A 26,151-nucleotide genomic window follows, 5' to 3' on the forward strand; every position below is an offset into this window, starting at 1 on the left:
AAAAACATTTTATCGTAAAAATAAAGTTTTTAGCAACACAAATAATAATAAAAACATGTAAAGTTAAGTGTACAATTTTATGGTATAAGTAATTAAATATTTTATGGTATAAATAATTAAATATCAATATGATATAAATATGATTAATTGTCTATAATAAATATGATTATTTCCTTCCTACAAGGATATGGTTTACACAACGTTTTTATATTATATCAGATCGAGTATCAAACAATTATGATAATTATACAGTAAACTGACAATTAATACTTTTTATAACTTATCCGTTTTATCTCTGAATCGAGAACTTGCTGCTCTAGTTGTAAATTTAAATCCATCGTGACCGTGAGCTGTAACATGAATGAATCTCTCTCGTGTGCATTAAAGAAAGATAGACGCAGAAAAAATACCGTATATCAAAAATAAATTATTCACAAATATTCTTTATAAGACTTTTTGGTTTCAATGTTGAGGCACATAATTCCCCGTTTCAGTATTCCAATATTGAAAACCACAAAAAAGTACTATTATTAACCAGTATATAATCAATCAAATCAAAGTTTAATAAAAAATTAATTTCATCAATCGATCAAGTTGTTCGTGATTTCATATATATGCCGATTGACTAACTCCGATTATTAATTTGTCGAGCATCCCAGTCAATTGACATTCTAATCTTGTTCAACTTGTATGTATTCAATTAGTCAAATTTGTATGTAAAATATCCTTCGGTTCTAATTCCCCATCTCAATGTTCTAATGTGGGAAACAACAGGGAAATGTTTATCAGACAATTATCGTCATCGTCCACGTGCTCCATCGTCGCTCGCGAATCCTCTGATGCGCCGGTCGTCATCGCTCGTTATGGTCCGTGACGTTTGGTAGGCGCGTTGCACGCGCTGTTACATCAACGCCGACGTAACCGGCGGCGAGGCGTTAGCAATTACATCGTTAATCGTGAACTTGCTCGTGAGCGAGCGTGAACGAACGAGCGGACGAGCGAAAGGCGATCGGAAGCCGCTCGGTTCGCGAATTCCGCGGGCGAGCGCGGAACTGCGAAGCTGCAGGCGCATCGCGGAAAAGACGCTAGAGGCGGCCGTCGCAAAAACGGCCTCGCTCGCGCGCCGCTGACCTCGACTGCATCTGCGAGCTCGGGCACTTTTTCCGCGGCGGTTAGATTACGGTAAGATTCGTTCGCTCCAGCGAATTCGACGAGAGCGAGCGCGTGCGCCGATTGCGATGAAACCTTCGCAACGGGGTGGCTTTTGCTAACGACCGAAGCCGCGAAACGTCAAACATCGTCTGTCCATTAACCGGAGTTACATGACAACGAAGTCCCGCTGATATTTTAGCGTGAAATGGACACTGGCGAGGTTGCATCGGAGAATTTTTACGCATGGACGCGCGCGCGTGTTTTCGAAAAGTGAACTTGCTTGTCGAATCGCGTTCTTATTCGCGCGATGTATCTTTCCATCGCAAATGAACGATAGAATTTTGTTCTACAGAGATATTAATTATGTAACAATATTATGCATACGAAAATGCGTCTGAATATTGCAAATGTTGTTGATTTTCGAATCGTGGCACGTGTACTCTTAAAAATACGCGTTTATATTAAGGAGTTTATTAAACTCCTTAATAACTTAAATCAAAACGCTTAAAATTATATAAAAATTTAACGTAACATTGTCGCAAAAACAATTCGTAGTTAAAGTCTTGTGATTTCTCTGCACCGTTCATGAGAAATTATATTAATGAACATCACAATTTTGTACATATAACCTCTTATAGCAGAAACAATATATAGAGAGTCATTATTCTAGGATAAAAAAATTTCGTAAAAAGTGATATCATCCGAATAAAAAACTTATAATATCATAAATGTTATGTATTAGGAAATGCAGTATAGAAGCAAGACTAGTATTCTTTCACCACATCGTTTTTATGCAATGATCGATTGCAGATTGTAGATTAAAAAACTGATGTTTTATACTTTGAATAGCATTATACCGAGTGGCAAGATAGTATCATGAAATTAGTTTTTGATTAACATTTATTATTTTGACAGTGAAATAAATATATAAAAACGTAACTTTGTCCAATAAATAGTGAATTTATAAATAGCCCCTTGATGCGTTACTGAAAATACCCTCCTCTGAAAAAATAAATTCCTTAAACATATGCAAAAATAATCCAGTAATGGCTCCCTTCTATCTTTCCCTCAAACAAGAAGAAAAAACAACGAAGCTGCATTTAGGAAAATGTCACGTACCATAGTCGCGATGCAGAAATTCATTATATAAATATAATTAATTCGGCGTTTTAAATAAAATATTCATGAAATATAGCTACTCATCATAAACAAATTTTATTGAATTTGTTTAGTCGTCGCTGCAACGTAGTATGCTGATATCAGACTACACTTTATTTTAAGTCTTTTAATTGATTATTTATTTAAAAAATAAAATAAACTGTGCGCGCTCGGCGCGAAAAGCATTTAATTTACTGATATCGCTTTGCACCCGCGACAATCGATATTTATATTGGAATCTCGTACGTGCCTATCAACTGTTGGATTAATCAGCGTAAAAGCGTGCAGTGGTTGCGATTGTGTGCACAGACAACGACCGCTTTTGATACCTCAGTTTGCAACGTAAATAAATACATTTATTGACTCCACTTTCCTGCGTTCCTACACTACGCATTTATTCACGTAAATAAACAATTCACTCTCTACCACGTGCAACTAGCGGGAAATATGCAATCGATAATTATAAATGTTAATTGCAACACGATAAACTCCTCGTGCACGCGTCTATACATACACGCCAAATATTATGTTACTTTTATTCGGTTTTCCTTTTATAGATCTCCGTGATTTCAATATTATTCATTTAAGATACAATTACAACAACGTAAATGATACACGGAGAAATCCGTCGTTCGTAGGAGACATTCATTCACGATAGAGATGCCGCGGCGCGAATCTGCGATAGTTTTGCCTTTGCCTCTCGGCCTGCTTTATTAGTCGGAGCAACGTCGGATGCGATCTAACGAAAGCGCGGCGCTTCGGCCGCGGCGGTTAGCCAGCGTGTCATTAATTATCCCGATAGCTTCGGCGCTGCTCGCGTTATTATCAATTAAGCTAGCCCCTCGGACGCGGCAATTTCCTTCGCGCCGCCTGTTACAGCGATCGCGATACGCCGCGCGCTATTTTGCCCGCCATGCTCGGCCACGTTCGCGAAAAGAAATTAAACAAGACGATCGTTCGATAATCGCGTCCGCACGTGAGCGAATTGATCCGGGAACATATTAGTGACAATGTATCGATGCTCTTGGACACTTTGCTCCTGAGCGTGGAATGCACGTGGAAACTGGAAAAAGAGAAAGAGATTAAAGCTTGACAATTCTCGCAACAATTGAGAGACACTGACTGGAAAAAGGGCGCGTAACTACATCGACTGTTTGTTAATTTCGACGCACGTGAGGAATTTGCACGTTTACGTTTCGCGAGAATGGTAGTGTGCGGTCGTGTAAGAGAAAATTGCAAGGTGTAATGAAACTAATGGATGGTAGTGTGTAAAAATTCTCCCTTGAAGTCGATATGGATAATGAACATTTTTTTAATCTCACGTACCGTTTCTAGAGGTTCTTGTGAGATTGCATCAATTATTGATGCAATCGTAATCACACTTCCAAAGGCTCCGCCGCACACGGAGGAAAAGACATAGTGATAGCAATTACATAAGTGTGATAATTGTATGAACTTTGTATGTAGAATTGATGTATATGGTTCGTTAAACTATATGTTTTATAGTTATTGTAACTGAAGCTTTAGTTGCAATGTATATAATTACTAAATAGTTTATTAAACTATATATATATATATATATATATATATATATATATATATATATACATATATATATAATAATAATTTTTGTAACAAAACTTGTACAATTGTCACCTATATAGCTATTACTGTATATTATCACGTCTTTCGCCGAGCGTATGCGGGCGTTTTTCTCGGAAGGGGCTCTTTGCTTGTGCGTGCTCTCCCGTTAATTGCTCAAATTAATAATGTAACGTGAAACTACCACACTGCGGTCGCGGTCCTCTTATCCGCGCCGTTGAATAAAAGCCCGCGCGCTCGTCGGGCTCGCCGTTCATCGGAGACACCCAGTGCATGCGTATAATTACTCGCGCGCGATATAATTTTCAGTGAAAGAAATTTGCATCCTAGACTGCACAATTGCACACGAGTGCGTGCAAAATTACGAAGGAAGGCGGGTCGTAAGCATTGCGCAATAATGACGCATAGTAAATGAGCGTAAGAAAAACAGCGCTATGCTAATCAGCCATTGGTAGATTGTGCGCGCTCCCGTGAATCTGAATCTTGCCCGTCATTACGCGAATTTTTCTTTTCGCGCCGCATCACCGTGCGCGTCCGATAATCCTTTCCTCCTTCCTCTCCGGCCCCTCTCACACTTCTTCGCATTATTGATATCGTTAATTGAGACAACTCGTTACACGCGCGTTAATAATTATCCGTCTCTGCGTGTAACACGTGTTAATTGCAGGTCTTCGCTAATTCGCGGTGCGCCAATTCCGCCGCGCCCCTCCGCTTGATCCCTGAATCTCCTCCCTCTTCCCCGCCGTAAATTCAATTATTAATACCGATGCATTAATCCTAAAACGCGGCGATTAATGCGACGTCTATGTCAATAATTGGACTCCGGTCGGAGTGCATAGCGAAATTACGCGATCGTAATCGCGTCCGCGATTAATCGGACGAAATTCACGGTCGCTTTACGGCCTCGCCACGGTCGGTCCGTGTTATATCTCGGCTTTCGGGCGCCGGGGTGTACTGTCGTTTAATTTCATTTCAACGTGCGTGACGGCTGAAGGATTGAGAGGCGCGGAAACTGTGTCGCGCGAGAGCCTGATTCAAATGCTAATTTGCTGGAGGCAAATCCTCGTATCCGGAAAAAAATTGTTTCGAATTATTGTTTCTACCGCGCTGGCACACACACGGCGCGTGTTATCGTTAACTGTTCTTCCGCGAGGGCTTTTTCTCTCCGTCGAAACAGAGGCAGCGCTTTTCAGGCACACCGGCCGCTAATTGCGGACACAATTGGCAGAAAGATCATAGCCGAGGTAGTATCGAATGACTTATTACAGAGCTCGCGCGCCACTACCACTGCACGGCTTAAGTGCGACGTGTTAACAACGTATGATTTATGGAACTGCTACAATACGGGATCCCCGTGAAATCCGCGCTCGCGTTACGCTTTGTTCCTGGTTCCCGGTAACGTTCCGCGGCTCCGCTGTTATATCATTACTGTGTATTACTACGGTTCGCTCAGCCATTGAGTGGATCGAAGGGCGACGATAAAAGTCGACATTTCACGCTTCGCCGAGTCGGCCGCCGATTTCCGCTGGATGCGACAAAGTTCCTTCTCGAGGGAACTTCCGTCGAGGATGATACGTTCTGGCGGCAGGATCGGCTCGACGCGAATCATAGTATCGTTGTGCCGCGGGGCGGCTCACTCCACGTGGCAAGATGTTGTCGTTGTTCTGAGCAGAAAAATATGATTGCAGTATCTTTGGATTTTCGCTATTAGTAGTCATAACGATTTCAAGTTCATCAATCGAGCTTCCGAGCTGTGGAATACTCGATCTATGATTAAATAGACTCATTATCCGTCGTGCTTGTTAGTGGAGTATTTGCGAAATTCACGTTTCAGGAAGTGTGAATCAATGAGGATAGAGTGGAGCACCTGGTGAAGGAGAAGCTATTGACTATTAGTTATCACCTGATAAACACTACACTAATAGCAACGTTACATCAATGTGATGACTCCTCACTCGACGATGTAACTGCTACATACTGCACACGTTTCACAGTACTTACATTGTTGAGTGAGAAATCAATTAATTAACACGAGATGTGTCCTAATTATTATTAGAATATCGAAATCTCTAATCGCCGCGCGACTGTGTAAGATTGTTGGATCGTGATGAACCCAATTTCCTAACGCAGCACGTCGCTCAAGGGCCGAACATCCGCGGCTTCATCCGATCCTGCGGTGGCTGACCGGCTCGGTCGGCTGGCTACACAGCCGCCCCCGAGAAGGGAACCCTCAGGGAACCGTGTTGCATGCATACCGGCAAGGATACTTCTTTAATCTCCCCCGTAATGCGCGCCATTCTGTTCACGCCTCGGGGCGTTTCGGCATGCGGCGGCATGGAAATCCACGCGGATGTATACAACGGTTCGCTCGCACATCTAATTCATTTCCGTTCATCCCAGGGTCAGTCGACGAGGGAGAGAAATGAGGGGAGATGGGAAATATGGGGCCCGCCGTGAGGCACGCGGAAAAGCGCGACCACTCCGCTTTTCCTCGTCCTGTTTTTCCTCTTCGCGGCGTCCCGTTAACCGGCAGCTTTTTTGCTTATTAGGAACTTTACCGAGAGCGGTCGCGGCTATTATTTGCCGAACGCCCCCGCGATTTACGTCGCGGCGCGCTCACTGCGATTAATAAGAGCCGCGGGAATAAATCACCTCCGATGTGACACAAGTAGCGAAGAAGTGGGTATAGAAGTGGGTAAGTGGGGATAGGTAGATAGGCAGGCAGCTGGCGGAGATTCACCAGGTGTAGTCTCTAACGCTCGCAAATCCCAAACTCGAAACCTATCGGCTCAGCGAAAATTTATCGGTGTGTCCTTCGCTTATCGCGACGCTAGGTTTCCGATTTTTAATGCTAGTTACGTCGCGGCGATCAATTATTTTAAAATGTATTTAGAGACGCTTAAGCGAAAAAAAACTGAAAGTAGTAACACGTTATCAGTTTACACCGTCGGATCGTAATTTACGCAGAGTCGAGTAACCGATTCCGGCCGTGCTGACCGCGAGAGTCCATGGAGAGTCACGAGCTAATTAAGCCGCGCGAATTAACCCAATATCTTTATTTTATCGAATGTTGATACAACGAGATCTTACAGCAGAAACGAAACGGCGCGTTATAGCGCGGCGATACAAAAATATGTCTCTCTCTCCCTAATACTTCCGCGCGCGACTCGCGCGCGCGGCTTAAACGGTAAAAAGTAGAAAATATCGTGCACATCAGTCCGCATATAGGTACTACGTGATAACGAAATACCACGATATTTTCCATGCTTTTCACGCTTAGCAGTCTATTAATGACGGTTTGTCGCTCAGCCACGAGTGTACCGCGATCCGGTATAAATAAAAGGAAAAACGTAAGAGAGAAGGAGAGAAGGTTATGTACGAGAGAATAGTATAAAATTATGAAACGTAATCGGATATTAAATACTCTGCGCGTAACAAACTAAACATGTCGCTTAATAACGTGTTATTTGTACATTTAAGGGCTCGACGACAACGAAGACAATGCTACGTCACGACGCGGAAATTCAATCTTCTCTGCTCTTCGCGGCAATGCCGATCGAGCAGGTAAATAGAAATAAAATAAAAAAAGAAAATAAAGAAAGAAAAAAGGTACAATACTGCAACAAATAACACTCGCCTGTGATCACGCACAAGTATCATCCCTATCGGGACGATCGCGTTCGTATCCTTAAGTGTTTTATATCTTAAAGAACTACCGCAAAACGGGAGTCTCTCCGCGACAGTTTCAACTGCAACCAACGTAGATTTAGCGAAAATCGCGTAGGGGGAAATAGAGTTTCTACGCTCATTTTTTCTCTTCTGTATGGAGACTATATGAGCATTTCCACCGGCATCGCGCTCTAAATCCACGTTCATTTGCGTTAATTATCAATATCACTTATCATCTCATCGTTATACATCAACGATTATTATGGCAACGAAAAATGCACCTTCGCTCATTCGGTTAAAAAAAGGTTAATGAACAAAAAGAAAAGGACGTATATATATAATGGCCGCGAAGCACACCCACTTTGCGCCGCGTTAAAGAAAGCTCTATTCGCTTTATTTCAATATTTCGTTTTTTCTCTTTCCTTAAAGGCTGTTGGTCTTCTCGTCTTCGTTTAGTCTCACGGGAGAAACGGACGTCGTGGTGTCCGGGCTCTCGGTGCACGAGTCACACTTGTTGTTATTCTCTTTGTCGTCGTTCACTTTTTGGATTCTCGACCTGACGCCTCTCTTTCTCTCTGGCATTTCTTTCACCTTCGGCTTCTTTTCCGGATCGAAGTGACGCTCGAGAATAAACAATAGATCCTCTATCTTTTTCTCTTCAACTTTCGGTAGCTTTTCCTTCAGCAGAAGCTCCAGTCCGTCCTTCTTCTCATTATTCCACGCATCCTGAAATATACGAATTTCGCAAATGTGTAATTAAGAGGTGCCGTCACATGGCTGATAAGAAGTCTGTCTGATTGTAGATTGAGTTTTTCTTGACAAGAGTGCGCCGTACATTTCGCGATCCGAAGCAGGCGCTATCTCAATATTCTATGAGTAACTTGGTCGGTAAATTGGGTGTTTTAGCAAGGAGGCCGGGAAATAACATATTTACACACGTTTCTGTTGCTTACTGCAAACGTCAATTGTTAGCACGCAATTAATTAGACATGGTTGCTTACCTGTAGCTCTGAATACTCGATTCCAGCCTCGGCAAGCAATCGCCGCAGGGGACTAGCGTGTTGGCGTTCCCGGCGGTTCATACGGAACAAGGCGCTGAATATCGGCCGCAAGTTATTCTGCCGCTCGAATATCATCTTCAGTTCTGCAACAAAACTTTGTGTATTGCGGCGGACATTCCCAGCGCGACTCTCGACTTGGCTTTCCACAGTTCACGACATGTTCGATGAAGTTCGAAACAAACAGCGAAATGACACTCGGAAAAACGGTTACAACGTCGTCGAGATGTACATTGCAATTCGATATGCGAAACTGCAACCCGCGATCCACATTCATATTATTTAATCTCTAAAAATCCTACATAGATCTTTTCTTCCTCAACAAAATTATGTATTCGTTTCTCTCTGACCGGGACTGAGATACGACGGAAATATTTTTATTAATTGTACATTATGTAATTATCGGACGTTTTATTATTAATAACGTTGGCAGAGAAGCAACTAGGATTATAGTCGGTGAGAATGTTACATCGCCAATGTAATGTAAAACTCATGTACGGAAAATCGATCAATCGTGGAAGTGTGTGTTTATCAAATCAATAATATTACCGCATACCCTACGATATACGTACCATCATGTTCCTGCTCCTCGACATCGACGGGCTGCGCGAATTCTCGCACAAATTCTACCGTTTTTTTGATGGTTTCATCAGTATCTCCGCTACCATTCGTATCATCGGGCTTGCTGCTTTCCAACGAACACAAGTATTGCACCACTTGCAAAGCCAACGAAGCTCTATCTTGCGCATTGCCCAGATTCCCTTCCTTCAAATGTTACAGACAATATTTATGATCACGAGAATTATGTATCATCGTTATATTAGTTGGAAAATATTCATACTGGAGTGCCATAAGCAGCTATTAATTCGCGAATATTTATGAAATATTCTGAAATACGACAGATGTCCTCTTCTAAATCAGAGTTAGATATTGATTACGATCGAACAAAACAACTCGAACAGACGGCGTTTCCGTTGACTTATTTATTTGTTAAAATCTCATTGGTATCATCTTCTTTCTCACCTTCTTCAGCAGTGTTCGCGACAAAGTACGCAAGGAATAAACGTGCGCAGAGTTGGCGCACTTTTGCTCGGCGATATTGAATCCGTTTGCAAATCCTTTGACTGTTTCCTTGAATCTGCCCACGAGATTGTACTTCTTCAGCGATTCGAGCAACATCGCGGGGATGACTTTGCGTGGTTCATGATAAACCAGAATTATTCCGTCCGCTGTTTCTCCCTTCATGTTCTCCAACCAGCTCAGGAAGTCCATTAATGCGGACACTTCACTTTTGGATTTGATCACCTAGTAGGAAGATGTGTGCATTCTTTTATGTGCGAACAGAAAAATTTAGTAGCGCCGAGTCGATCCTTCTCGAACGGCTGATATATCGAAGATTTCTTTTCGATTGTTAATATTCGAAATTTGTATACTTATGAAAAGTTTGGATCAAATTAACTTTGAGTTTTTGTAATTTAACGTTAACGAGGGGCACTATTAGAAGAAATTAAACTCACATATATAATCATATATATAATGCATTATAAATCAATCAGGTTATTTTCAGTCTAAATAAAGATAAAACGAGAAATTTCTCATTTAGATAAAGATAACAAGTGAAATCCTCCCGAGAAAATATAATAGGAGAACATGCGGGTGTCGATAAATAAAAATTCCTTTATCAAGACTCAACGCGCGCTTCTCTTTCGTTATAAATGAATTCTCTCTTCGGCGCACAGTACCGTAAAGTATCGATACTCGATACTGCGAGAGGCTTTCGTACGTACCTCGTTGGTTTTACTGTGCCTTAAGACGCGGAATTTGCCGTTGGTCACAACTTTCATGCTGTGACGCTTTATCGCGGTCGGATTGAGATCCTTGTACGGCATCACGTACTGAGAGTAAGCAGAGTCCGAAGTGTATGTGGCTATTTGACAGATCTCGTCAATGACCTTCTTGCCGGTAGTGTCCATGTCCCAGCCGACCAGACGATAATCGCCCGGTGCAATGCCCACCGCATAGCATGGTCCTTTCGCCGGAGTCTCCTTCTCGCTATCCGTCACTGTCGAGCACACCATCGTTCACGTAGCCACTTCCCTGAAAAGCGCGAACGTTCGCGTATTCTTATCTCGCCTTGATTGCCTCCTCTAGCAGCGTCGCCTTTACGCCTCCGCAGGCCCAGAGCAAGATTATATTTCAGAGCTTCGTTACTCAACCGATCCGAGGAGAAGTCACAGATTAATACGAGAGAACAAAAATAATCTTTTGCGTAAACACAGAGAGATAACGTAGTGATTTGTGTCAGTTGTTCAATATTTGATAAAAAAAGAAATATTACGGCAGATATAAGTTTAGTTGAAGCAAGATTGCGCAAGTGGATCTTCGTTAGAAAAAGACGCGACCATATTATCGATTATTGGACGATTACGTGAATACATATTATGTCATCGCTATGTTATATCATAATATGTATATCGTATGTATGTTATTAGTTTCGTGCATCTCTTTTTATTATCCAGAATTAATTTCCCATAATTAATTCCCGATCCGTTCACTCACGGTGAAATTCGCGGTCGGACACTGCCTTCTGGAATTTCGAATTACGATCAAGCTAAATTGTAAACTTGTTTCAAGGCTGTGAGGCCTTTCGAGGTCTTTCGTTCGAGAACATATGAACGATAGATAACAGCCTTTGTCACAGTCGCCCTTGAAGAACAATTGATGACATTATGCGGTATGTAAACATCGTTTAAATGAAGAAGCAACACAGTATCGTTTCGTCATTGAACACGTTATAAAGATACAAATATCCCGGTTGTAATCGTTTCGCTAACGTCCATCCAAACGGCGCAACGTTCTGCAAGTTTTCGCATAATTTCGATTATAAATCGCTGACTTGAGGTACCACCTGATACGGCTTGAAATCCGAATTGCACAAGTTGCAAAGAATATTCACTTTCGTTGTTAAAAACGAAACGTATTTAGATTAAAATACTCAATTTTTGTAATTTCCCGTGGATTGCCTCTGGAAATTTTTGATTACAGAATTTTGAAATTTTCTCTTTTTTCCTTTTGTCTTTTTCCTCCACACATTTTAGTATCGTTTAATATAATTAAATGCAAAATGGAAATAGAGATTGATGCGTATGACATAGAATAAAAACATAATATACAGAAATAGAAAAATTTTTAAAAGAACTCGCGTTAAAAAATAAATTCTTATCAATTTTTTATGGTTCACTAGCTATTTGTACAGTTGCGAGATAGGTATTTATAGAGTAGAAGTGTTATGTCCCAATTTTCCACGTCGAACAAAGCGTATTCTCCAACGTGTGCGTGTTCTCTATGATCTCTCACGTGGAAGTTTCTCGAGATGACATCATCAGTATCGTCGTCATGTAGGCGATTTTACCGTGACATTGTTCATTTCTAATTATAAGGGTTACACAGCCGCGATTTCGTCGACCTTCATAAAGGATAAAAAGAGAATTGCGCAATGCACAAGGCTAAAGTTATCTTGACGTTTTCATCTATGAATTTTTTGATCTCATTCCAATTAAAACGAGGCAAGAGTTCGCACGTCACGAAGAGAAAAACGGGAGAACACACACCAAATAAGATACAGACACGGTGACGATAGTTCAAGAGCATGTGTACACACGATCGAGCACGTTCGCGATGTATTATCGAGGCGACGTTTAAGAAAACCGAGAGACGTTTTCCCGTAAAGATTTGCGTAACTGTCCGCCACTCACTTACGTTGAAGATGATGATCTCGCGACTTGAGATGTATATCGACCCGGAGAAACACGACACGAAACAAAACAACACGTACACTTACATATGTGAAAATATAGGCACGATTAAAACTGCGACACCGATTCGCGGCAGATACGCAAGGAGGATTGCGCAACACGAGCGAGCATACACGAGAGACGTACGAAAGCGAGAACGGCGGACGAAGCTGCCAAAGGAGACATACCTTTTCACGGTGTCGCGACGCAAATGACAATACACGATCCTCTCGCGGCCACGTGGACGTACTCTCGCATGTCGACAAAAGACGAGAGATAGCGTGTGCGCATGCGGATTCCGACGCACTTCGTCGCTGAGACCGCTTCCCTGTTTGCGCGCCGCCGTCTGATAACGCGAGAAACACGACTAAACGTTTCGTGCTGCGCGTCATTTTAAAATGTCTCGGAATTTGAATATTATTGCGTCCACAGCTGGCATTCTTGGCCAGTTATCTTTCATTCCGCCGATAATTAGTAGTTTATATTAATTTCGAATAATTAGCAAATTGTACTCCAAATGTCGCGTGTTTCCGATGAATATGCTCCGTGAATTGTTGCCTGCTAGTCTTTGCTTTCAGGCAATTGAATCTCGCGGTGAATTATTATCTGCGGAGCTTGCACGCGGAGATGACACGACGTGACAAGAATTCACGTCAAGATTGAATACAACACGGAGTTGCGCTCGAGATTTGGTCGCACATGTGCTGTACTATACGTGCCACTTTAACTAAGATATTTGCATTCCGAAATGCTAACTAATTTCCCGTCGATTCTCTCTCGAGAAAAATACCAAAGAGTAATTTTTTAAGTGCAAAGCGCTGAGGACTCTGCGAAACGAGCCGCGAAGATACAAATGCAGAATGAATCGTTATTCGTCGTTAAAATCGAAGCAAAGTAGTTGTTACCAGAATTATAGTTGGCCAAGCTAATATTAAAGCACGGTAAGTTATGACAAATTGATAGTGGTGTAACTTGTTTCGATATTTAAATGAAATTTGGCTTTTGGCATTCGTAACGATCCACAAAATCAAAGTTTATAAAATCAAAAATCGAACGCGAAGGTCGAAGAAACAATAACTGAACAACAAAGTTACAGACGGAAAGACAAACGCGTACTTTGTTTGTCCTTTTACACACATTCCGATAGAATTCTGCATTAAATCGAGTTATTCTATGCCTGACCATTATATTCGCGTAAATAAAATACATATATATTATATATATATAATTATACATATAATTATACATATAATTATACATATAATTACATATATATTTATTACGCGATTAAATCATTCACACCGCGATTAAATCATTCGCCACGGGATATCACGAGACAGACTTCTAGTCGCGTTTAATCGTACGAATAATTTAGCTTAACAACATAATATCGCGGAACACTTTCTTATTTACGTATCGACGACCTTGCGCGAGACTTTCACGCATTCTTCCACGGTTGGACAAGACGATACGTAATATCCAACGGCGAGATATCTAATCGCTTGAAATGCATTAAACGATAAAACGATGCAAGTTACTTAGATAAAAAGCACCAAGCAACAGTTCAGATGAATCGCGCAAACACCTTATATGGATTAATTGCCGATTATCGATGTATTAACAGTGAATAACATTGTTACAAACGCGAAGAATCAACTTATACTTATACTGTTAATAATACCAGTTATCTCTTTCCGCTATTTGTAACTACATGGAAGGATTCGAAGAGAATAAATTGCGATCTCGACAAAGCCAGATATCGTCGTTGACGTTATTGGGAGGTACTCGACAAAAGTAAAAAAAATTCCTATCGCTCTGCCTGCGCGTAAACACCCGTCGCCATTCCCGCTCGAGACTTTCGTCGTTTCTTTTTGCCGTCACGAAATACCGTTAGTGCGTAGTCGCGCGAGCACAACGTGCGTGCATTCCGAACGCACGTGGCCACAGCGCGAATGCGCGTGTGGATCAACTTCCGTACATGTAGCGGCGATTGCGAAACACCCACGATCTCGGAAGAATGTAGGATCAGCGATTCGCGCTCTCAAGAACTTACCGATTTGTCCGTTTGTGACTGTCTCTTGCGTTCTTTCTCTGTCTTTTTCTTTTCCTGTCCTTTCTTTCTCTCTTTCTCTCTCTCTCTTCCTCTTTTCTCCTTGTTCCTTACGACAAATCTCGAGTTCGCAATCTACGCGCGATATACGTATATATGAATCACACGAGCACGAATCGTTCGATTGCTTATCGGTCGCGCAAATGATACTGAACGAGTCGCGGTATTGCGGGCACACGTGCATGAGTGTGAAGCGCATGCTCGCTGAATCCAGCTGAATCCAGTGAGTCACGTGGTCGCCCGCGGTCACGCGGTTTATTGGCTGATTCGATGCGCGCCGAATCGCGCGCGTCGCGAATATTCGGATCTGGTTGGCGTCTTGCGAATGGAAATTTCTACCGAGACCACTCGCGATGATCGTCAGCGCGAATCACTTCGAATTTTCAAGGTAGAACTGTCGTGGACAGAACGCAGTGGGGACGCTCCCTTTTCGTAAAGATTTTTAGGCAAAGATTTCGAGATTGTTGTCGCGGTAATTATAAAAAAAAAAAAAAAAAATAGAATGAGCCATAGAGCAGATATGCAAAATACGGCGGTAGTAGCGGAAGGAATTTGTATTCTCCCTTGAGGATATATCTCGGAAGGCCAAAAATATATGCTGCAAAGATACAACAACGCAAAGTAACAGAAGATAGAAGGCAAATTCGTTTCACCTGGAGCACATAAACGTCATATGAATAAGTAATAAGCACAGATGCTCTATGTGCTACCTTTTTGCTCTTTTGCTGTGAGATGAAAGCAGATAATATGTTCAGTGTGGCTATTCCAAAGCGAAGTGTATGAAAACTTTGTATTGACATCAGTATTGAAAGCAAGTTTATCTCGAAGATAAACAGAGAAAGAATACCTTTGTCTTTGACTCGTGTTTGGAGTCTCACGTTCTCCTAACGGAAATACTGAGGCAAACTATCTAGCTTCCAAACTGCAAACTATTGAAAATAGAATATATTTTATGGATTAAACTCGCGAGAGGCATGAAAATAAACAATTAAGTGATCTCCTACCTTAATTGTTATGACCGAAAATAAATGGAATTAATTTCGAAAATATTTAAAGTCTAGGTGAGAAAAGTTGATAGACGAATTAGATATTAGACGTCCGATGAAATTCCCTCTGAGATGAAATCGAAGTTAAGTCGATCGAAGGAAAAACCGCAAGAAACTGATAGAAATTTGAAACATCCTGTCTGTTATCAGTGAAAGTATATTAATGCGAACGTCGAGAAGATATATAAACCGGAATTTATCAGAACGTCAATTAATAAGGGAATAAACTAATTAATCATCTATTTGACGTTAATATACGGTAATTTGATTTAGTCACGCGCACATGACGATGATGCTTATTAATATATAATTTCGTCAAAATATTGATTCGGGAAGTCAATATTGTTAAATTAACACATACGAATAATACGCTATTACTAACAAAGGTGAAATGTGCGCTGGTACATTCTCGCATACAAATGTATATATAACACTGGCATTAAATTAATTCTGTAATTAGTGAACGTCAGGGGGGTTTAACTTGTAGTATAAAATTGTCAAATTTTAATATGTTTTGTTCGACCCCTTAATTGCCAACAATTGCAATATTATCGATTAATTATCGACAATTGCACTATTACAATAATAGTGTTAGTATCAACGACTATTTCCACTAACCTTTTAGAGATTTTACTGTAACCACTAATCCTTTTACAGATTTCTATAATATATCCTTCTCTAATTTCGAGATGCGAGTGCAAAATAAAAATTTTGGTTTTACCGGACTGAGACTAGAAGTGAGTGCTTGAAGTGGACAAAACTGATGCATAGATGAAAATATATTGAAGTAGATAGCTAATTGAGCGAATAAATTATATAATTAATACATAAATTATAATGTAACATCACCGCATAAGATCTGTATTAATAATCCGTACTTGAGACTTGCTTGAGGTGTAAGGTGTGAGATTTTCAGATTTGAGTTTAGAGTTAGATGTGTTTTTCAGTTTTTAAGTTGAAATTAGTGATAATGTCACGTATATTATGTACTTTAACTGAGAAATTTAAATCTAACTCTATATATAAATTCAGATTTAAGTATCTGACGTGAGACAAGTATCAAATACTGAGCATTAATACGAGTCTAAGACTTGTCTAAAATTTGGATCCTAGAAATTTCGTGACTTTTACGCTATATCCAGAAAACCACGATAATGATACTGTAACTTGCATCGCGTTTTAAAGCCAAAGTTAGATTTCACGGATTATATTTACATATTGTTTCGTGGTTTTCACAATCTGAGTAAGTGGAGTGCATATAAGACCATGTTTTTGTTCCCGCAACGATGACAATGATTAAACCCGATTCCGAACTCACAGATGCGCATTAATTCTTATCTGCTTTATCTCGACGATCGCAATGATATAAGAAAGTCGTGCGACAATCACTCACCGAGTTTTCTCTTTGCAACGCATGCGGTGCGTTTATCTCGCTCGACAAACATCGCGGCCACGTGAGGAAAAATGTACGCGCGCGTGACGCTTGATTCCGCCGCGAAGCACTCACTTCTTTTCATTCCCGCTATCGCTTTTTTCGCTCGTAATCACCCCGTATCATATATTTGTGTTCTGATTGCAAAATGCACAAGACATTTCAAAAATATGAATCTTTCGATAAATTTGAAAAATGCTTTTTTTGAATAAGATATATTTTGTTTCAGAGTTATAAGCATTTGAAAGCAAACAGTTCCTTCACAGAAGCTTGAAAGTGCAAATAAATTCGAAAATTTTAATTCTTTGTTAAATTCTAAATGGATTTTAATAGATTTGCGAGCCGAAAATTAATTATGGAACTACACATTTAATGTTGCAGAAGAAAATTTGCGACAAGTATACATGACCTGCTTGATAATTTTGTTGAGAGAAAATCGACTTTCGAATTTCGTTAAAGAAACCGCGAAATGAAAGGTGACTCGTTAGAGCCTGGATGCCTGGAATGTCCAGCGTGCTAACTTCATTTTTAACTCAAACTAACGCGAGAGAGATAAAGATAGGAGGGAAGAGAGGGGAGGGAAAGAAGGAAGATATCAAATTGAATATGATGTATCTAAGCCATAGCGAAAATTTGTAACAAGCGATGCAATTATTCTCCGATCATTCAATATTGATAACATCTAAGTCTGCGCCCGACAGTATCGATAAATTCCATGAACAGATTCTCGTGCTAGTGTTAGTTTTCGATTTTTCGGTCACCGGAAAAATGTTCACCGCGGTAGATACGTGTGTCGTGCAGTTATCGGATTTTTTTTTCCACAGAGCTTAACACGAGATAATTATTCCCGGCTGGCTAACTTCTCCGCGGCCAGGAAACTGGATAATTGGTCGCGTTACACCGTGTCCTGTAATCCGCAATTATCTGATAAATCGTATCTCGGACGTGTATTCTTCACTGTATATGCAGATTAAAATATCACTGCAAACTGTAATCTTAAATTTCAATTTAAAGATATGACATATGAGATTGATCGACGCAAAGAAAGTGGGCTAATCCGTCCGCGAGCTGTTTAATTATAACACAAAGGATAGATTTTTCGATACTAGTTTAAACTCAGATTTTTAAGTTTGAATTCTATTTAACAATATTAAACTTATTGTTAAAACAGAGTTTAAATTGAATTCTAAATTTAAACATTATTCACACACACAACACACACACATCAGTCTTAACAAACACTTTTCTTAAGCATTAAACTTAAATTTAGGTTTAAATGCTCAAAAAATATGATCTTATTTTTAGCGGAATTCTCTGGCCTTGAGAGGATTCTTCTAAAACTAAAAGGAAAATATTCTAAGCACAATATTCTTAAAGTTAGAGGAATTTCATCTTTTATCTACAGTATACAAATCTTACTCGAAATTTCTATTCCTCTTTATTTAAAAGGAGAAAGAAGTTGAAATAGTATCTAACAGATTTTCGATTAATAGTTCACTTCGTTAGAAGAGCTTCATTAGAATACTCTTTGATAAGTTTTAATTTAGAATATGCAATTACAGAACACCTTACAATTCTCTTGTAAAGTTGCAAAGTTCTTCCATTTGTTAGAATATTTTACTTTTGATTTTAGAAGAATCCTTTTGTGACCAAGAAGAAAAGAAGATTCCGTTAAGAATAAAATCATATTTTTTTAGGTAAAATGTTATTGAAAAATTTGTTTATAGTGCTCTCTAAATTTTTTTGGAGTAATTTTCACTCGAAAAATAGGATGACCACCGAGTCACTCGAATTCGAATGATTTTTCCTTCATATAGATTCAATTTCCTCCATTCTGAAAATATTCATTCGAAATTAAAGAATGAACTTGAGGTATTTCATTGTTACAGAAAATTGTTCACTCTAATTGATCGAAACATTCACTCATGGAGTTTACTTTAAGCCAGAATCCACTCTAAGCTTGAGTGAAACATTCACTTTCGTGATTTCGAATGGTAGTGTTTACACTAACGCTTTGACTAAAAAAATGTTCTTTTAAAAACGTTAAAAAGCGTTTTAATCTTAGTAAAAACTTAATTTTCAGAAAACATCTAAATTTTCATCTACATTTTCTTCTTCACGATTTTCATTTTCAATTTGATATAACATCTGGTAGACAATCGGTCGCAATTAATTAGACGTGTAACCTGCTCGAAATGTACTTCACCGAAACCGCAGGCGGGCTGGCGCGGAGAAAGTGCATTGCATTACATCACGCTTCGGACGGGGTCGATTACCATGCGATCCAGTTTGAAGTACGAGAAGTCGATAAAAATCGATCGGCGAAACGTGTTCGGTTCGGTGGCAGCCACTCGCGAAGGAGACGCGAATGGCGCACGCTCTCGTTCTTATCGGGAAACGCGCATATCGTCGTGCGCAATATTGAAGTTGCGAAACCGCATTTTTGGGGGAATTCCAGTTACGTGCACAAAACGTTCGACGGTTGTGCGTATTCGGCGATCGACGCTGAATATTTCTGATTGAAAATCGCGACGACTTTTCGTCGCGTTGCTCCTCACAGCGCGCATATACTCCTCTTCCGCGCAGTTCTCGCAATTCTCCCGTCTGACACTCGACGTTAAATATGATCACGACGATTTTTCACCGGGACTGAAATTTGCAAGGAGCAAAAGGAATACTCAATATTCCGAAGAGCGAACTTCTCTGCTTTTGATGCATGATTACACGGACCGTATACATTCCATTAGGCGCGAGAGGGTTAACCCGAGTCGTCCGACAACTGACCGATCAGGATTCCACGCAGGAATGGGAAACACCGGATTAAGCCCCGATGAATCCGTCGCCGGAACGGTTAATATTCAGTCTAGCTTCCGTAAACATGACGAAGAAATCGATCGGCGCGACGTGTTGCTTCCGTGGTGCCTGCCGTCGTGCGTTTGCGTCGTGATTATTTTTTACGTGAACGCGGAAACGCGAGACACGTCCGCGGAGACGTCTACGTCGGAGTTAGTCTCGGGATGTTTCCTGCTCAACGTCCCGTGTTTCTATGTTCGTTCGGTAATGCCATCGTTGCGGAAATTAATCTCCGAGGGACAGACGACCTTTTTTTCTCCCGCTCGCTCGCAGTTTTAGCCGGTGTACTCGCTTTTTCCCCTCGATAACGTAACCGGCGAAAATTACACGACAACCGGGAAGGATCACGCAAAAGATGTATTGCGTACGGCGTGTCGTCTCGATCTCGTCGATCGGTCGCGTGCGATTCGTGACTCCCCGATCGTTTTCTCACCTGATATTGCCGATATCTTCGCCCGCTGAATCAGATTGAGTTGCTTTCTATCGTTTCGATCGGATCGTCCGTTGAATGCGCGATTTCACGATCTTTCCCACCGTGATGTGTCACGTGAGTCTTGATTTATCGCTCGACAAAAGAGAGCCTAATTCGACAATGTACTGTTTCACGACGCATGACACATGCAGCGGATATAATGAGGATGAAATTTGCGTCGCAAAGAAAGTGAAAGAAGCAAAAGTTGGTTTTCAAAGCCGAATGTGATAAAAAAGAAAACGAGAGGGGAAAGAGAGAGAATTGTTTTACTCACATTACATTTTATATTTCGACGTTAAATAGGTTTACGAATAAAGAAATACAATTCCAGAATTTATAAGCTGGAGTCGCTGGTTTTATCTCCAGCGAGTCTTTCACTAATCACGCGTGTCGTCACTATCGTCGTCGTCGTCGTTGCAGACGACAGATTCAGCGTTTTCGCGTATCGGCACGCTCGCTGATAACGGAGTTCGAGTCCAATATAACTTGGCCGAGTTTAGATTTCAGGCTGGTGAGGTCAAAATGGAAGCAATAAGTTGCGATAGCTCGGGAAAGGAAGAAAAGTAAAAGTAAGCTCACGACAAACCAGCGCAACTGTGATACCGCGGCGTTATCTCGAGGTAAGTCAATCGCGCAAATTTTATTACGCCGCCTTAGTTTCTCCCGGATTTGCCATTGTTTTGTTGACGCCGTACATGATATGAGGATGTACAGCCGAGCGAAGCGAACAGTAGCGCGCTTCCTCGACGAAAATGCGTATCCTCATTCCGGCGGCAACGGATCGGTGGTGCTTTTGATGACATTAAAGCGTCCCCATTAATCGTACACTTGATATATTTCATCCACGCGACCCGGTTTGCATAGTAATGACGCGCGTATATAAATTTGCGTTCTCCGGCTTTCCGCGCGAGTTTGCGGCAGTCGGTAATGCCAGAACGATATTGTGAGTGCCGAAAGCGACGAAAGTGAACTAATTAAACTCGGATTTATATCAGCGCGACTTAACTCGCGCCTTAGTCGGAATTTCAAGTGATCGCTTGCGAAAATAGAAGCGCAACCTTTGACGTACGTTTGTAAGTTTGGCGGTGTTTGCCAAACGTTTAAATTCAGATGGCGACCGACGAGACACCGTACATTAACCGAAACCGTGTCTTGAAAATAACGTGTTTGCAAGCGTTTCGTTTTTACATCGTAAGAAAAAGTTCGATAAAGGATCTTTCCATTTTTTCATGGAATGTTGTTCTATTGATTTTGCAGCAAAAGAAATATGATTTTCATCCTCTGTTATTAAAAATGCAAATATTGAAGATAATATTGGAAATATCCTTTTTTATTTGATAGCAGGGAAAAATTATCTTAAAATAAACAAATATTTTTTTGATGGGTGCCATTAACATATTTACTTAAATCTAAATTCTCTTTATTTAAATCAAATATTATTTACCTGTTTTAAGTAAACAATATTTGGTTTAAATAAAGAGAATTTTGATTTAAATAAATATGTTAATGGCACCCATCAAATAAATATTTGTTGATTTTAAGGTAATTTTTCCCTCAGTGTAGAAATAGTCTTATAGAAATGAAATTTATATCCTCCACTTTCTAAAATCCGCACCATGAAATTAAAGAATCCTTTTACAGATTTCTATAATCTTGTATCCTTCTCTAATTTCGAGATGCGAGTGCAAAATAAAAATTTCGATTTTACCGGGCTGAGGCTAGAAGTGAGTGCTTGAAGTGGACAAAACTGATGCATAGATGAAAATATATTGAAGTAGATAGCTAATTGAGCGAATAAATTATACAATTAATACAGTAAACATTTAATTGGCTCAGTAATTACGATTATTAATATAAACGCGTCGGCAAAATTTACCGTTGCATAAGCGCGTAATTGGCTCGATCAACTGACTATCTGTTTTCACGCGAGTGACCGCTAGTGCTGTTCATCCTGCCAGTTTATTCTCCGCGAAGTGGCGATTTCAGCTGCGATCGACACGCCGCAGTAAGAACGGCCCCGTTAACATGCGTGTTGAATTATTTTAATATAAAGTCAGGTGTACGATATATGATGATAATCCTCTTTCCTTTTCTCTTTTTTCAGGGAATGATTTTCAACTATTAGCGTGTGTCTACCAACGCAAAGATCTCATTTTCTTAACGCGGCGCTACAATAAATCAACAGGTAATGCTATTTTGGACAGATGCGCTATTCAGCTACGTTTGCTCGCATAACTGGTTTCAAAAGCCCTGGTCAAGCTGCCCAACAGTGCTCGGTTATCCCTGCAGGCTATGCCAGGAACACAGTCGACACGTCGTTACTCCGTCCGCGAACAGCATGTGGGTTTTATGCGATTTTATACGCGCAATTACCGTGGAAATCTGTGAGCTCGAACGCTGCCGCATCTCGTACCCTCGTAATTAATCCCATGTAACCCTTAACAAGGAAGGGAGAGACCTTCCGCGGCTTTGTAAGTAATTATTTTTGGAATTCCTGTCGTGAACGCAGAAACCCAGTAGGAGTATAACGAAGCGATCTGAACGTGACTTTTGAGAAAACGACGCGTTTAAAATTTTACCTCTACCGGTCAGAATTAATACGAAAGCTGTGCCTCGACAATGATGTTACGCACAATGCAATTTTCTATTCATCTTTCGACAAATATGCTGTAAAAAATAACATGTCTTTCTTATTATATACATGACATCATTGATCCCTAAGTTTTTTTATAAGACACCTCGAACTGTCGACATGTGCAATTTGCGCGCTTCTGACTTTTCTCGTAAAAAATCAATGCGATTTACGTCTACACATGCACTATGTAATATGACGCTCTGTGAGCTTGGTTTGTTCACTCACTATTTCGCGTCGATATCCAACGTTGATGTCCAGCCGTTCACATCCATCGATGAAGCCTGCCGCTGTATCCCCCTGTATTTTCAACAGTCTCTGTAGCGTCCAGTTACGTTCCACGTCGAACGTACTTCACTCACTTCACTTTACTGTATTGTTCTCGCGACCGCCACAATTTTAACGGCGATTTAAACGATTAGACGATTTATCAAACAATTTAACGATGTAAGTGCGATTCACTGATTTTAATGATTTAACGAAAAGTACGCGATAAATTTCAGTGCTTTGAGAATATACTCTCGATTTGCGAGTCGCGTGTAAAAGATCACGGCGCTCTTAAATAAATATCGTCGATATTATTTTAACGAGGTCTACAAAGAAAAAAGAAATATTCCGTTTCACAGACGATTGTACTTATCGAAAAATGAGTTTTCTCTATTTCACAAGAATTATAATTTTTAAAAACAACAGCATAAATATACGTCGAGCAAAACAACAAATAAAATGAAATTTAGCCTTAACTTCCGCGGAAATGATATATAGCGTCACATATGAAATATTTGGGAAACCGATGACCGCAATGATCACAAAATTGATCGCAAACGAAGTATGTAAACACAAATTCCGTGTCTGGTGGTACAATTCTGATGCACATTTTATATTGCCCGAAATAATTAGTGGATCACAATGAATGAATACAATTCCACTGAATAATCTTACATTTTAAGTAAAATATAATAAGTGCCGAAACGTTTATATAAGCTCATTAAAGATTAAGAGATTAAAAATAATATAAAGAGTATCGTAAAGAGATACTTTGGACATATGCAAGAAAATATTTTTAAGAAAAAAGTATTGAATAGTTCAAATATTTATGAAAATTAAAAGAAGTGTGTTCTCTTGATTGCTTCGAGCAATATGATACTTTGATAGACGACACAACACATACATGCAAAAATCTACAACTTAAGTAAATAGCATTGATTTCGACTATATTATTTAAACACCTGTCACTAGAATATCCATCAGTCTCATTTTTCATACACATATTTCTGACTCACCGAAATACCAGGAACTCAGAGTCGGTCGCGTTCCGCTACAGATCTGAAATAAAAAATATAGGTTCTCTGATAAGAGATACAATATTTAATGGCTTGACGAGAAAAATTCCCGTAGATATCAGCGTGGCAACTTTCTGCGACTATTGTAGCTCAATATTTTTAGTCACGATTAAAAACTACGATTTTTATCTTGTATATTTTATCTAATTTTACCTTTACCTGTTAGTTTCCAATCGCAAAAGATTAAATACAAGAATACATTCGCAAATCTACCTTTGATTCTGCGTGGCTCGAACCGGATCTTCCAGTACAGTGTCCACATCCACCTTCCGGAGTCGCACTACTTCGTAATCATAAGCTCTGACAAATTCCCTGATTATCTATACTGATATATGTCATATGAAGAATATGAAAGATTGAGACTGTATGAAACTAATAAAAATGAAAGATGGTAGTCACCTTTGAGATCCAGAATGCTGCTGTTATTTGACAAGATCCTAAGGTGATGATCGACGTTATTCTCCAAGTTCCGTGAATATCTTTGATATAGTCATTCCTTCTTTTCCTCTGATTATCACTGAATTTATAATTTCCGAATAATAAGTTCGACGATGATTTTATTACTACTTAAGTGAGACAATGATGATAACAAATGTGAAAGACATTAACTTGATACGTCGTAACAAGTACCTGTTGGATACAGAAAAATGAGATTATTCCCTAATAACGTACTTATGATCGTCTTCCGACGATCGTATAACGCTATTTCGACACTCCCGATACTTATTTCTGCACGAAACTCACTTTCGATAGAGAAAAGACCCGTAAAGTGCGAAACTATGTCGATTGAGAGAGAGATGTGTTAACGGCGGTTGCTCAACGCGAAAAGATTGATATTCAAGATAGCTGCGCAATTGACGACGTACGTCGAGAATGCGCGTCAGAATAGTATCGCCCTTCTACAATGATGCGCTTTGTGAGATATATCCCTCTCTTTCTCTCTCCCTTGCTAACAGACCGATGCTACCTTCCGAGATTCGATATCATATACAAATATCTCTATTGTCATATTATCAATCTATGCCTCTGATTAGTATCGCTTTTCTAATTCCCGACTAATAAATCCGATGATCTTCCGATCCTTTAATATTTAAGCGAGTAGACGACAAGAAACGTCGAGATAAGCGTCGGTATGTATCGAAAGAAACAAAGAAAGAACAAGCAGATTGTTCATTATTAACATACTTACGATATTTCCTGATAGTCTCGTATATACCTCTATTTCGACACTCTCGATACTTATTTCTGCATGAGATTCACTCTTAACGGAGAGAAGACGCGTAAAATGCGGAGTGATGTTGATCGGTGTATTAATGGCGGCTGCTCGATGCAAAAGAAAGATGGCCGCGCCGAAAATTCGTACGTACACACGAAGTTGCCGCGCTCCCACAATGACGCCATCTGTAAGCTTAGATTCGCAGCTGCCTTACCATTCGATAGGTCGACTTATTTGATAGATCGATAGTTACCGAACAATATCGATCATTCCTTTTTAGTTAGAAAGGGACATTCCTTTCTAGTTACGCGTTTCCCATAGAGTTACCATGTTCAATAAACGGATGGTAGTTTTTGGCGCTTTCGCGACGACATAAATTTGTCGCGTAATATTATTCTTATCCACGCGCGTTCATGACATTCAGATTCAAGATTAAGATCATCGCATTGTGTTTCTGACGTTGAGGAAATATCGTCCTCAATCTATCCACGGTAAGATATTCGCGGCACTGTGAGTACGCTGATTGATCCGGAAAATTTTAACGTGGAACGTTTCCCGATAAGTGTACAAAGACTTTCGCGTAAAAAGAACTGTTATGATTGTACGTCATGTAC

At 40.1% G+C, this 26,151-nt stretch overlaps 1 protein-coding gene and 2 long non-coding RNA genes across 6 annotated transcripts; 1 reads left to right on the plus strand and 2 right to left on the minus strand.

Annotated features, from left to right (window-relative positions):
• Positions 1-6,952: 6,952 nt before the first annotated feature.
• Positions 6,953-14,704, minus strand: LOC116844694 (maternal protein exuperantia). Of its 3 annotated transcripts, none has more exons than XM_032816571.1 (6): positions 14,487-14,704; positions 10,427-10,736; positions 9,663-9,944; positions 9,212-9,404; positions 8,583-8,725; positions 6,953-8,307 (listed from the first exon to the last, which is right to left on the minus strand). In XM_032816571.1, the coding sequence occupies exons 2-6, from the start codon at positions 10,715-10,717 to the stop codon at positions 8,005-8,007; spliced, it is 1,212 nt and encodes a 403-aa protein (XP_032672462.1). In that variant the 5' UTR covers positions 10,718-10,736; positions 14,487-14,704; the 3' UTR covers positions 6,953-8,004. The 3 variants fall into 3 exon arrangements, with proteins under 3 accessions (XP_032672462.1, XP_032672463.1, XP_032672464.1); XM_032816572.1 differs by lacking the exon at positions 14,487-14,704 and adding an exon at positions 12,622-12,780; XM_032816573.1 differs by lacking the exon at positions 14,487-14,704 and adding an exon at positions 12,399-12,526.
• Positions 12,804-24,456, plus strand: LOC116844697. 2 transcript variants are annotated; one of them, XR_004378122.1, is made up of 3 exons: positions 12,804-13,374; positions 20,847-20,966; positions 22,451-24,456. It is a non-coding gene; the product is annotated as an uncharacterized LOC116844697 (long non-coding RNA). The 2 variants fall into 2 exon arrangements; XR_004378121.1 differs by lacking the exon at positions 12,804-13,374 and having other exon boundaries at positions 19,578-20,966.
• On the minus strand, positions 23,200-25,682 carry LOC116844696. The gene is made up of 5 exons (XR_004378120.1): positions 25,511-25,682; positions 24,721-24,951; positions 24,535-24,641; positions 24,262-24,304; positions 23,200-23,278 (listed from the first exon to the last, which is right to left on the minus strand). It is a non-coding gene; the product is annotated as an uncharacterized LOC116844696 (long non-coding RNA).
• Between the last annotated feature and the right edge of the window lie 469 nt (positions 25,683-26,151).

Source organism: Odontomachus brunneus, unplaced genomic scaffold (assembly GCF_010583005.1).
Source record: "Odontomachus brunneus isolate Ranch 3 - 2012 unplaced genomic scaffold, Obru_v1 Obru_scaffold_045, whole genome shotgun sequence".
NCBI lineage: Eukaryota > Metazoa > Arthropoda > Insecta > Hymenoptera > Formicidae > Odontomachus > Odontomachus brunneus.

Excerpts from the sequence above, each read along its gene's own strand:
- LOC116844694 (XM_032816571.1), bottom strand. The coding sequence starts at position 10,717 with ATGGTGTGCTCGACAGTGACGGATAGCGAGAAGGAGACTCCGGCGAAA. Across the intron at positions 9,405-9,662 it reads CGCGAACACTGCTGAAGAAG|GAAGGGAATCTGGGCAATGC; the intron begins GTGAGAAAGAAG and ends TAACATTTGAAG. Across the intron at positions 8,726-9,211 it reads CGAGGAGCAGGAACATGATG|AACTGAAGATGATATTCGAG; the intron begins GTACGTATATCG and ends GTTTTGTTGCAG.